At 38.2% G+C, this 12,890-nt stretch overlaps 1 protein-coding gene across 1 annotated transcript; it reads right to left on the reverse strand.

Annotated features, from left to right (window-relative positions):
- Positions 1 to 1,992: 1,992 nt before the first annotated feature.
- Positions 1,993 to 12,587, reverse strand: CHMP2B (charged multivesicular body protein 2B). Its single transcript, XM_010188301.1, has 6 exons — positions 12,491 to 12,587; positions 10,073 to 10,164; positions 6,567 to 6,761; positions 3,957 to 4,059; positions 2,833 to 2,939; positions 1,993 to 2,675 (listed from the first exon to the last, which is right to left on the reverse strand). Exons 1-6 carry the CDS (start codon positions 12,585 to 12,587, stop codon positions 2,562 to 2,564), a joined length of 708 nt encoding a protein of 235 aa, XP_010186603.1. The 3' UTR covers positions 1,993 to 2,561.
- Positions 12,588 to 12,890: the final 303 nt, after the last annotated feature.

The raw sequence follows: 12,890 nt of genomic DNA on the forward strand, positions 1-12,890 counted from the left end.
CTCTTATTCTCATATTTTTCTGGGCATTGCTTTGGGCACTTGTATAGTAGGATTCTGGGTGAGATGTACCTTGGTCTGCCCCAATACAGCCATTCTTAGGTGTGTGCACACTTGCATTGTTCTTGGATGGAGGACTTTCAGATTCAGTTGCTATTAAGGTGTCAGCAAGGGCAAAGGAGTCTAAGGACTGAGTAGTTTGGGGGGGTTTTTTAGTCTGCTAAGACTGATTTAAAAGAAATATGTTTCTAAGTAAGCGATGCAATTTTGTTATAGGCAGCTACAACATACCAACTGTAACTGAAATAAATATAAGCAAGCCTGCAAACCTACACCACTTCTCACATGGTTACTGAAAGATTTTTATACAGATTAAAGCTGCAGGACTTAGAAGACAACCGTTAACAGAAACACCAGATACTAGTTTAGCAGTCTTACTGACACCACAAAGCAATGCCTTTATTACTGCTCAGCAAAGACCCTGCAGATAGAAGAAAGAGCTCATAATAGAATTATGCCCAATTTCAACAGTCATTAAAAGGAAAATGTGCATACTTCATTCAGAAAGGACATATGCCTTGGTGTTCAACCAAAATACAATCAATCAGTAACATGTTATACCTGATTTCACATTATAGTTTATCCTTCAATGCCTAAGAGCAGTACTTGGGCACCCCATTACAGACAGAAAGGAATGCAACAACATATTATGCTGACTTATAGCTCAGGTCAAAGGAAAATTTATCAGAAGTGACAGGAACCCAATGAAAGCCCACAACAGACAGATGTGTAAGACTAACCCTACAGAGGACAAAGTCATTGCAGAATAAAAAGCCTTTTATTAGAGTTTTACAAAATAACTTGTAAAAAAAAAATCACCTCATATCAGGTATATGTAATATATAAACTTTCACATTCCTAACTACTACTTCACAGATTCGTAGTTTGTCCATACTTCCTTCAAAGAGAAAGAACACATTTCTATGCCAAAAACCAGATGAAGACTCACCTATGTTTCTTCTTTCTATGCTGACTTCAGTCCTAAAAAGCAGATGGCACAACAACAATAGATTCATAGAGTTTATGGTTTCCTGCTATCCTTTCTCTAGCAGCACAGTTTCTTTGTGAAGTTCATCCCTCCACAGTTATCCTGGTTTCACTCCTGGGGAGGTATTTTGCTTTTCTCTTTTTAAAGCCAAGATGTTTTTGTTGTTTCTTTTCAATGAACAGCTCCATTAAATCAGCACAACTGAGAGGCAAATAATCTCCAGCACAGAAAGGGCTGAGGAACTTCACACCATCTGGGAAATCATACCTGGGAACTGCATTCTCAGACTTTGCTATCTATTTAAAATATCAACAGTTCTTACTTCATTAGCACGATGCATTCCACTAGAATCATGCTGATGCAGTTCAGAGATCATAGAAAAAGCTTCGCAGAAACAGAATACTTTTATTATAGTGTTTAGGCAAGTAATTATCAGGGATCATCCAAAAATGTTCTTAAAACTAAAATTTAGATTTAGCTTATCAATGTGAACAATTGCATCTTAGTAAATAATACAATTATGCACAGTTATCTTCCATTAAGGAAAACTGTAGAATATATACAAATGTTGTTTCAGGCAAATGTCCTTTTCGCAAGTGCGCAAGTTGCATTTCTGAACAAGTGCATCTCTGAACTTCAGCCGAGTCCTATCAAGTACACACAGAGTTCCTGCCACAGTGTTCTGTGCATCCTATCTTAATTACAGTTTACTCGCCTTTCAAAGACTCATTCTGGAAAAAAATGACAAAGATACAAGATTTATATACATAAAGGCACAGCAATTCTGTTGAAACCAGCTATGTTACAGTACAATAGAGTTCAATCAGTGCCTTTCATGCAACAAGGTTCACTAACAAATTTAAATCCTCTTCCAGTAAAACTAACTGCACAAGGACTGTATCCTTCTCTTTTGGTAAAAAGAATAACCAGCTATTATTTAATAAACCCAACGTTACTCCAGGAACTTGAAAGAAATACATAAGATGCTTGTTCTTTCTGCCTAGATTTGCTAGACTTTCAAGGCTATTCCTCAATCAAAGAAAATAGTTTCTAGCTAAGAGCAAAGGTGAAGTTTCATTTGTGCTAAGATGACAGAATAAGAATTTTTCTATAGCGACAGTTTTATAAAAATCATATATATTATACAGGTGTTGTCCTAGGAGGCATCACCACCAGCCACAGAATGCCCAATTCTAAAGACTGATCAGGACCTGAGAAGAAAACTTTGAATTCAGAGGGCAGATTCAGAACAAGTATACACTAACTTATCATTAGAACTACATCCCTGGTTGGTCCAGTGCTCAAAGACTCCATGCAATGGACACACCAAGTGTACTTCTCGCTGTAAACTGATTCAAAATATTCTCCCCTTCTCCTTCCCCAGTACCAATTTCAAGTTGTCATTTCTGAAGCTTCAGAGTTTTCCTAGGCATCAGTTGCATTGAAAGAGTAGTTGCACTTTTTACATCTGCCTGCAGCTGAATAATTAAAAGGCAGACTGTATATTGCCATCAAGCTAATCAACTCCCAGAGCTTTGAGCTGTCGTTCAATCTCTTCATCTGATATGGTAGCAGCTTTTGATGTTGATGCAGATGGTAAGCCTCTGGCAGCTGATGGAACTTTGGCCATCTAGAAGAAGATAGAAGTTTTCTTCAGTCAAAATAATACATGTTATGATAAGCTGACTTCCAGAACAGGACTGTAAAATAAAGGCTGCTAGAATAAACTATAAAACAAAAGGGAATGAAGGGGAAGAAGCACATGAACTGGGTAAAATTAGCCATACCTTTCCAGAGATTTCAATTCCTATCTCATCAAGCACTTGGTTAACAATATCTTGGCTTTCTTCTTCTTCATCAGAAGCATCAAAAATATCATCCAGAGTATCATTAACTTAGAAGAAAGAAAAAAAAAAAATCCACATTGCATTAAGCAGAAAGTTCTACCCTCCCAGAATGTAGTAGTAATACTCCTGTGTAAGATAACAACAGAAAGCAGCTGTATATTGGAGAGGCTTTCTTACCTCTGCCTTGCCAAGCCTGTGAGCATAGCTGGACCAACTTACCCAACAGGGTAAGGCATGACTGCTCTTATAAAAATGTTTGGTTTCACCAAAATAGTTCAGTTGTTTTATTTCCCCCCTTACTAGACTTTAACATTTCTTAAAAACATCCTCTACAATTCCATAAAAATGCTTTTCCTCTTCCTCCTCTAAGTTGTGAAATTGTTAACTACTCAGCTAATTTCTTAATTGCAAGAATACAGTTCTGCACAGTTGAGGTGTTCACATCTTGCTCAACAATATTGCTTTGAGTCCACGCTACTTACTATGACCAACACAGTGGCAGGGACTAGGACAGGAAGGAGACTGCTAGCAACACCAGGAAGTTTGGCATTATTTAATTGACAGTGGCCAGATGCTATCAGGAAGAATAAACTTGCCACCCCCCAAGACGCTGTTTGTAGCTTAAAATAACAAAGGAGACAAAACCATCCCATACCACCATGTATGCAAAGCTGAGATAATTCATGATCTCTAAATTAAACTCAAATTCTAAAGTGTCCAGTTGCAGCAGGAAAAAAACCACATGCACAACTATCAGCTACAGAAAAGGCAATTTTTCAAATCCCCTACCAGTTACGCCAACAAGGTTTTGAAGTGGTCTCAAACCTCCCTCTCTTCCAGTGTGTTCATTCCAGAAGCATGAAGATAGGAAGGATTTATGTATCTAGAGCTACTAAAAAAACTAAGGCAGTCTCCCTCCTCAGATCTGCATTGTTTGCTCTTCAATTCTGCTGTCAATCTAATTGTAGAAATAAAACCTCAAACATCACTACTTCTAGACTGGCTCAAGCCCTTCAAGAGCACTGCGGGCTGCAGCTAGTTCTTCCCTGCAGTGCACAACTTACTCATTTCTTCAGTCATTTCCATCTTCATGTTTTCCTTCTGGAAATTCTGCATAGTTTGTAGTGTCTTTTGTGGGTCCATTTTCTTATTAACTGCTTGCATTGTCTATTAATATTGAAAAAAACCTTTAATCATACAATGAGGCATTAGTAAAGATCAATATACACATTAAGAAGGAATAAGACTTTTCTAATAAAAACCCTTCAGTCCAAATTTCGCTTTCTTTGCCTTTTTATATCCCATGAGAACTGCAGACGCACAACAGACTGATAGTACAGTCTGCACCTAGTAAGAAATATTGCTATTTATTACCCTAACAGATATGCTTTTAAATGTATGCGTCTTTCTTGTACCATGACCCTTCTCCCAGCCTTATATTAGGAAAAATCTGCCTGATCTAAATGGAAAGAATGAGATAGTATTTCCTAACTTACAGGCTATACACTTTAGAGAGGTAAATGGCTGCAGGTTCTTTATTCAGTAAGGAACACTTATTTGAAGCACCACTAGAGGACAGGCATCAAATTACAATTGTTTCTTTATGCTATAATTTAATAGAAAGATTACTTTTCTCTGAAATGCAAGTATCAAAGTATCTAGGAAGTACATATTGGCTTAGGGAGAACCTTTGTCCTGGGTAGAGATCTTTCTGTGACAGTGTAATAAATTTCACCTGTTTTACTACCAGTATGCAGCACTGCCTTTGCAGGCACCAGTATTTAATACTTTCTTCTTTCCTAAGGAAGCTACTGCATCTCTCATGGGATGCCAAAACCTAAATATAGAAATGAGCAACTCAAACAAAGTCTAAACATCTCTGAGACGATAAAAGAGCTGGTTAATTAAAAGCGACACTATCAAGCTACTGCAGCTGCTACTGGCTTCATAGAAGTTCTTCTGCCTTCATGTCTGAGTTTGTTTAAATTGATAGTGTATTATGCTTCTAACGTTACTAGAATTTCAAAGACTGTGTTCATATTCACAATATTTGAATACAATAAGCTGTTTTGGACTCAGGTGTCAGTTCTTCAGAATTCTATTACAAGACTTAGAGATGGACATCAAAAATATTTGCACTAAACTGATGCAGCATTTATATATCCTCAGAAAATGCATGATTAAAATAAACATGTTACTATTAACTGGACTTCACTATGTCCAAAATTAGTGTCATACATGCTAAAAATTTTATAGAAATTACTTTAGAAGCTTTGCATTCACGTATGTCTTGCTTGTTGAGGCAATTCATTCTATACATTTTCCACTGATTGTTGCATGGGATTAAGAATGGTTTATAAGATTCAAAATGAACAACTGAATACTTTTCTTTTTTAAGGTTCCTATGTTGATATGGCAAAATATTCACTTTAAAAGTGATCAAAAGCATTTAACACCTTTCACTCCAGTAACATTATACAACCTAATCCATAGAAATACCTGCTGTGTTTAAAACATGTAACTTTCTGGATGCCCTTTAATTTCTATTTTAAATACTTTTGGAGTTTTTTCTAGTGATTTAATCTTCATAATTAGCTTAATGACACTTTGGTTTTGAGAAATTTGATCCAAGATGTCTCATGGACAAAAACAAGTCACCCATATAATGATTTAAACAGCAAGACCAACTTGTTCACATGCACTTTGTTGTGGGAATAGTGAGTCAGCTGTTCAACCTGATTGGCTGTACAGTCAGACAAGCTCCCCTGTTGGGGCTTAGTCACAGAGGATGGAAAGTTTGCTACAGAGCCACAACTCTATCACTGAATGGCTGATACCTGCCAACGTAACTGCTTCTAAAAGATACCTGACAGCAAAGCCTTAGCAGTGATTACTTTCTGCACTAAGTTGCGTTGCATTACTCTATTTAACTGGCATGTAACTGGATTTAACTTGGACTGTGATAAAAGCACAACCTGTCTACAACAATGTGTGCTAATTCTGATTCCTACACCTCAAGCTGAAAAGTCTTGCTTGCCAAAAGCAAACTCCCTATTTATCAGTTCAGGGAAATAGGGAAAAGTTCACAACTAAGTCAGACAACTGAGATTTTTTCAGACTCTCTTGTGAGATGAGATTTGTGAGAAAACTTAATGCAATACTGTTTCCTACGAGCATGGAGAGTGAGAATGACAGGGAATTTCAGATTAAATTTCCTTAGGAACTTAAGATGCGATATAATAACCTAGTTTTTGCACAAGCCATAAAGCTACTATGACACACTGTCTTGATTTCTAGACGAAGCATGCTCTACTTTTTCCCAATAAAAACTGCAACAAGATACACAGGCAAAGCACTGTAGCAGTATGGTTTGGGGTTTTTTTATGTATTAAAAGAGTTCTTCCACTGGCATTAGAGTCTATTTTTATCATGTAAACATTTGACAGATGTCTAGCCCAAGAAAATATGCTTAGTTAGGAGCTAGCAGGGTGGACTGACTAGACAAAAATTTCATCAGATGAATCAACCTACATTCCACTATTGTACCCTCAATATGATTTGGGGTATTAAGCATAAGTTTTCTCCCTTCAATTATCTTATACAAAATAACATAACTTGACTTTTGCAAACATATGCTGCATTTTAATGTAAAAGAATAACTTGTAATGCCTTACTTTTGCTGTAGTTGACATAGCTCCTGCCATCTTCATCTGAGAGTTCATGACCTTTGTTTGAGACGACATAGAAGTGACTTTAGAGCTAACAGCATACGTTCGATTCTTCTGCTTCCGCAGTTGTACAAGCTGTTTTGCTAGCACTTTGCAGGCTTCTTTGTTACCAGTCTTAGCCATTTTCTTTATTTCCAGTTCCTGTTTAAAAAGGCATAAGATGAATTCTACAGAATTTTCATTCAAACAAAGACTATAATTAAGCCTTAACTTCTGGAATTTAATTATTAGTGTTAACTGTCTTCTTGGTTATTCTTTTAAGACATTAGAAGTTATATAAATACTTTTCAGAGAACCTCATAACCTTCTTGGGGAAGAGGCTGATAAAACCAGATAAACAATAATTATAGGCTGTTTACCCACATAATATAGGCGGACTTAACTCAGCACATAATAAAAGCAGTATAATTTGTCTACAACAACATATGCTTAAGCCTTAAGACAGACACTTCTGGCTTACAAAAAAAAAAACAAAACCAAAACCCAATCTATCACTTCATAGAGTCAAAGAATGCTTTGGATTGGAAGAAGCCTTTATAGGTCATCTAAGTCAACAACACCTGCAGTGAGCAGGGACATCTTTAACTAGATCAGGTTGCTCAGAGAGCTATCAAGCCTGGCCTTGAATGTCCACCAGCTCACTGGGCAACCTGTTCCAGTGTTTTACCACCCTCATAGTAAAACATTTCTTTCTTATATTCAGTCTAAATCTATTCTCCCTTAGTTTAAAATCATTACTCCTTGTCACAACAAACCTTGCTAAAAAGATTGTCCCTATTTTTCTTATAGACCACTTTAAAGTACTGAAAGCCTTCAATAAGGTCCCCCCCGCAGCCTTCTCTTCTGGCTGAAGAACACCAACTCTCTCAGCCTGTCCTCACAGGAGAGGTGCTCCAGCCTTGTAATTACTTTTGTGGTCCTCTGGCTCCAACAGCTCCATGTCTTTCTTGTGTCCAGCTCTGGACCCCTCAACACAGTAATCCAGGTGAGGTTTCACCAGAGCAGAGTAGAGGGGCAGAATCACCTTCTGACCACGCTTCTTTTGATGCGGCCCAGGATACAGATGACCTTCTGGGCTGCAAGTGCACATTGCCTGCTCATGTCCAACTTTTCAACCACCAGTACCCCCAAGTCCTTCTCTTCAGGGCTGCTGGGGGACCATGTCAAAGGCCTTACAGAAATTCAGATAGAAGACATCCTTTGCTCTTCCCTTTTCCACTGATGTAGTCACTCCATCACAGAAGGCAACTAATTTGGTCAGGCAGTACTTGCCCTTAGTAAAGCCATTTCAACAAGGAGAAATAGCAAGCTATGTAGCCCAGAAGTATCAGGAAAATGTTTGGCTCAACTAATCTTGTCAGCTAGAATTTTTCAAACTGTGCCTCCTGATTTGTGACTTGGCAATGTAAACTTTTCAACTAATTTTTCTTTTTCAGCCTTTTTAGGGAGGGCTTGCCGCAGTATATCAGTTCTTTGTACATGTCTAATTGTACATTTTTATTTTTACCATTAAGTAAAAGCAGCCTTTAAAGACCAGCTTTCTCCTGCATTTCTCAGGAGAATATACCTGCTGCAGAAATACAGTTGCTTCATTTTATGTGCACTGGTAGTCCAGAAAACTGCATTTATAAGAGGATATGTTGCTCTGAAAAGGTAAAGACTGGTCACAGCTATGTTTAAAGGCAAGTGTAAACTGACCAACTGCATTAGATTCACTACTAGGAAAGACCATAGTTATGGTTACTACAGAGATGATACTGGCATAAGATCTCTGTAAATCTACAATTTCTGAAAGGCTATGTCATACATACTATTTTTAATCCAAGAAGGGACAGATCAGCAAACAAGCAGCATAAGACTGTTCAATCATTAGAGGCCTGAAATACATGTAAAGCTGTCCATTTTCTAAGTAGCTCACAGAGACCACAAAAACAAATTTCTATAACATGCTCAGAATATTATCTCCTTTTTTCATACCTCAAGTATTGTGAAGGAAAGAAGGGATTAGTTTGCACCCTAGTTTTAAGAGCAAACATTTGAAAATAGGGATATTCTCACCGAGATGAAAGACCTAGGCAGCATTTATAACCTGATTTTCAAAGTGAAATGTAAACCTACACCACTGATTCCTAATTCACTGGAGATAATCCAGCTGCAGAAATCAAACCCTATAGAGAGATTACTTTATTCTTAATTAAGAAGAATTTCAGTAAAGAGCTGAAATGCATTATTTGTTTTTGAGAGGTTTGGAGAAAGCTTATTAGAGTCAGTTATGTTTTGGGAAAAAAAATAATCGAAATTCATATAGTCATATGAGGTTACTGAACTGAAACAGAACTGTCTGTATACTTTAAAGTATTTTTATACATAGAATTAATATATCTAGGTTTTCTCAGAGTAGTCAAGGAAAAAGAAGAATGTAGCAAAATGTTCTGAGATGAACTGACAAGCCCTTCACTCTTTTGAACCTGATCTGACTCTGAAAAGTAATACTTACTGTCCATTGATTCTCTCATCCTAACAGCAAATTTTAACTTTACCAAAGATGTATGTCACTTCTCCTTTCTTCTTCTCAGAAATCAAACATTTCTGAAACAATTTACTGTAGTGTGTAATCAAATCTTCAACCTGATTATTCATGAAAATTAAGGTTATTTCCAGAGTCAGAATATTGCATATTGATAAATGCCTCATCTATGAGTAACCTCTTAGATCTTACATTTTCAGAGCTTCCAGAAACAATTTCTCTGACCTGTTTATTATTCCCAGCTCTTGGTATTCACGTAACCTGCTGCCATGAAACACCTTAGCAGGTACCGAAACAGTGGCTGGATTTGCATAGCTTTTCCCACAGTCTGAGCATGTTTTCATGCATCAAATCCCACCATCTGTCATCCATTTATCCAATTATACTGCCACACAGGTGCAGCATCCATTCACTGAATACTTGATAGCTCACACACATTAAGTTTTAAATAAATCTTAATTTAGGCAGATAGTTTTACTATTATTAGCTGGTTTTAGGGAAGTTCTAGAAGAATGAAAATAATAACCCTATAGTTTTTCAAGTACTCTCTCCCATTGGAGAGTCATGGTAACATGACACTTCTTATATTTTTTCCACTGAAAAATCACTGATTTATAAGCCTGTTAGAAAAAGTCTTCTGAAAGATGGAGAATGGCAAGAGTGGAAGGGAAAAATGAATGTGGTGATTTAAACTGAACACATTGTTTCAGGGTTTTCCTACGTTAAACACCGAGAATCACTGTTAGATAGTAATTTTTTTCTGACACAGTTTTAATAACTGAAAAGTCAAAAAGGGGAAGACAGCTTTTTCAGTGTTCAGTTATTCTACAATGAGTTGTATTTTTAGCACTTTACAAGTTTTCTGTTATATTGAGGGTGTGTGTGTGTTTGTAAAGAGTAAAATAAAGTCCCTTGCTCTACTTACCAGTTGTTTTTCCTGCTTTTCGAGTGCTGCTCTATCTCTGGTTATAGTCCTCTGTGTACCTCTTAACTCTCGATTCTGCTCCTTTATTATATCTGGAAAGAAAACATTTATAGCTGGGAAAAGTTTTCAACACTACATAAACACCTTGTCTGCTAAGCACTCTGCAGACATGCAGTATGTTTGACAGCCTCCCTTTGTTCAGAATAAACTATCAGCTATCAAAGAATTGTCAGAATTTCAAATATATTAAATACTAGCAAATACAATTTTAGGTGTACAACATGATTATGTTTCACCAGTATAAGCCATATCCTGTAAGAAAAAGGCTATTTTACCTAGTACATCTCTTTGCACAATAGCAAGAGCCTTAACCACACAGTAAGAGTTAGGTGTACACATTTACCTGCAAGTTCAATCCTAACTCAGCAACAATGTATTCACTGTGAGCCCACTGCTTTTCCACCAGTCAGGCTTAACTGCAACAGGGAGATCAGCTGAAGAAACCTTCTATGTGAGATCTCAGAGCTTCCCAAATCTATTAAAACAGTGAAGATACTTCTAGATGCAAGTCCTAGATCCTGCTCTGCTCTGTCCTTATTCTGATTCGATGGAGATTGCTCTCCTCCCCATATGTCCATCTCTGCACCCTAACTTCATGTTAGACTATAAAGCGACAGTGTTCAAACTTTTTTCAATTGGTAGGTGCTGAAGAAGATGAATATATGAAAGTGGAGGCCTTTATAGCAAATTTAAGTTTCCTGACAACTGACGTACCCAGTAAAAGCTTGAACACTGTCAGGTGAAACATAACATTCTTCATAGGAGTTTTGTCCACTGTACCATTTAAAAATTATTCATCAGTAATATCCACTTAACAAAAGCAAGTATTATTTACGGTATGGGTATCAATTGTGCTAGTTGCAACTAACTTTTGTTAGAATTCACAGCATGTGCTTAGGTATGATTCACCCGAGCAAAGGTAGAGAGGTCTGCATCTGACTCAGCATCCTCTTGACTTTTATAGAGGAAAGAAGTTAGTACTTTTAGGAAGAGATTCATCTGCTAATCTGTGTGTCTATACAACACTAGATAAACTTTGGGTGGGAGTTTAAAAGGAGCAGACTGCCACATAAAACTTTGTTTAGAGCTCACTCTTATAATCAACAGAAGTAACGCCATGGCAGGGCACTGCTATTGTCCTTACAAAGTTTGAAACACGTGGAAATTAATATAAACAGGCAGAGTTACTAAAAGAAATAAAGGCAAGGAGGATAATTTTAGAAATCACAGCCATGCTTTTCACTTTTTAAGGCTTGCAACAATTTTTGTACACACAAAAAGAAGCATTCATGTTCTTCGTTCCTACAATCAGAATACTGTAATACATCCACTGCTGAAATTATTTCAACCTCAATAGGTTTGAATCAGAAAAACCCCAAATCTTCCATGGTATTCTAAAAAGGGCATATACCCTCCCTCCTCATACCAAATAAACACATATTCCAACCAAATTCTGTGGAAGAGAGACCTGTTTTTATAGTGCTACTACTGTTCTGAGAACTACACAAAAAAGATCTTCAGGAGACAGCTTTTTTCAGTGGACAATAACAAAGAGCTGAAAAATGACATGGAACATAACACTGCGTTCTTCACGCTGGCAAAGCAGCAGTGAAAATTACTCTGAAAACAATGCTATAGGCAACTAATTTTGCAGGCAGACAAACATTACTTGCACAGCTGCACTTGCGAAAATGAAAGGAAAAGCTTAATAGCTACATACAAGACTGTTTTTTCCAACTACAATAACTATTAAAAGTATTCCTTTATTATAGAAAGCTTGAGAAGTAGGAATTTCAAAATTATAAGAAACAAGAACTGTGAAGTCATGAGACAGTAAGGGTGAGCACAATGCTCATGCTGCTTATGATCTCACATAGAGGCTCAAACTAAGGTTAGCAATAAACCAAAAGCAACAACTACCTGCAGTTATGGGCCTTTTCACTTGTTTTTGCAAGTGAATGTCAAGATGAGAACTTGTTTTTTATTTCTCTCTGATAACAGATGCAAATGCCTAGCTTTGCTCCAGCAGACAGAAGAAGACAGGGTATTCCTGAAACAGCCTTTTGCTGGTAGCCACTCCTGTGTGTCATGCTGCTGCCTCGCACACCAGGCTAAGGAGGAAGCACCTCCGTTCCCAAAAACAGGTTGGACAAGAAACACCCAGCAGGGCTTGACCTGGTTTCTACAATCCACCTTGGTCATGGATGCTCATTGCCATCTCCTCCTTCCTCCCCTCTCGGGCATTGTACCAAAAATGGGAAGAGACAAGTGGGAAATGTACGTAATCTACCTTGGTGACATACAATTGGTTGATGCATGGCATCATTTTTGGCGAGCCACTTTTGAAGAAGGACCCACCTGATCTGACAGAGGGCACCCAACACACCCAACAGCCAGCTCTGGGGCTCCCACCGACCCCCAGCCAACCCCTGCCCCGCAGCCACGCATGGGGCATGCCGATTTGGAAGGCTGACCGTCGCCCACAGGGCTGCTGCCAGGTAAGCAATCTTTCTTGGCTTTACTTTGGAGATTGTTCTTTCTGCCTAAGTTTAAGTATTTTGTCGACAGACTGACGACAAAAACATCGAGACCGACTTGCTTTCAGGCCCGAGTAGAATGCCAGGGGCGGCCAGCACTGGCGGCTCCAGCAGCTCTGCGCAGCCAGGCAGCGACTCCCGGAGCCTGCGGCTGTGCTGGGCCACCTTGCCCCCGTCACAGAGCGCTGGCTCCCGCAGACCCCCGCCGCCCGCCTCCCTGT

Source organism: Mesitornis unicolor, unplaced genomic scaffold, assembly GCF_000695765.1.
Source record: "Mesitornis unicolor isolate BGI_N332 unplaced genomic scaffold, ASM69576v1 scaffold17887, whole genome shotgun sequence".
Lineage (NCBI taxonomy): Eukaryota > Metazoa > Chordata > Aves > Mesitornithiformes > Mesitornithidae > Mesitornis > Mesitornis unicolor.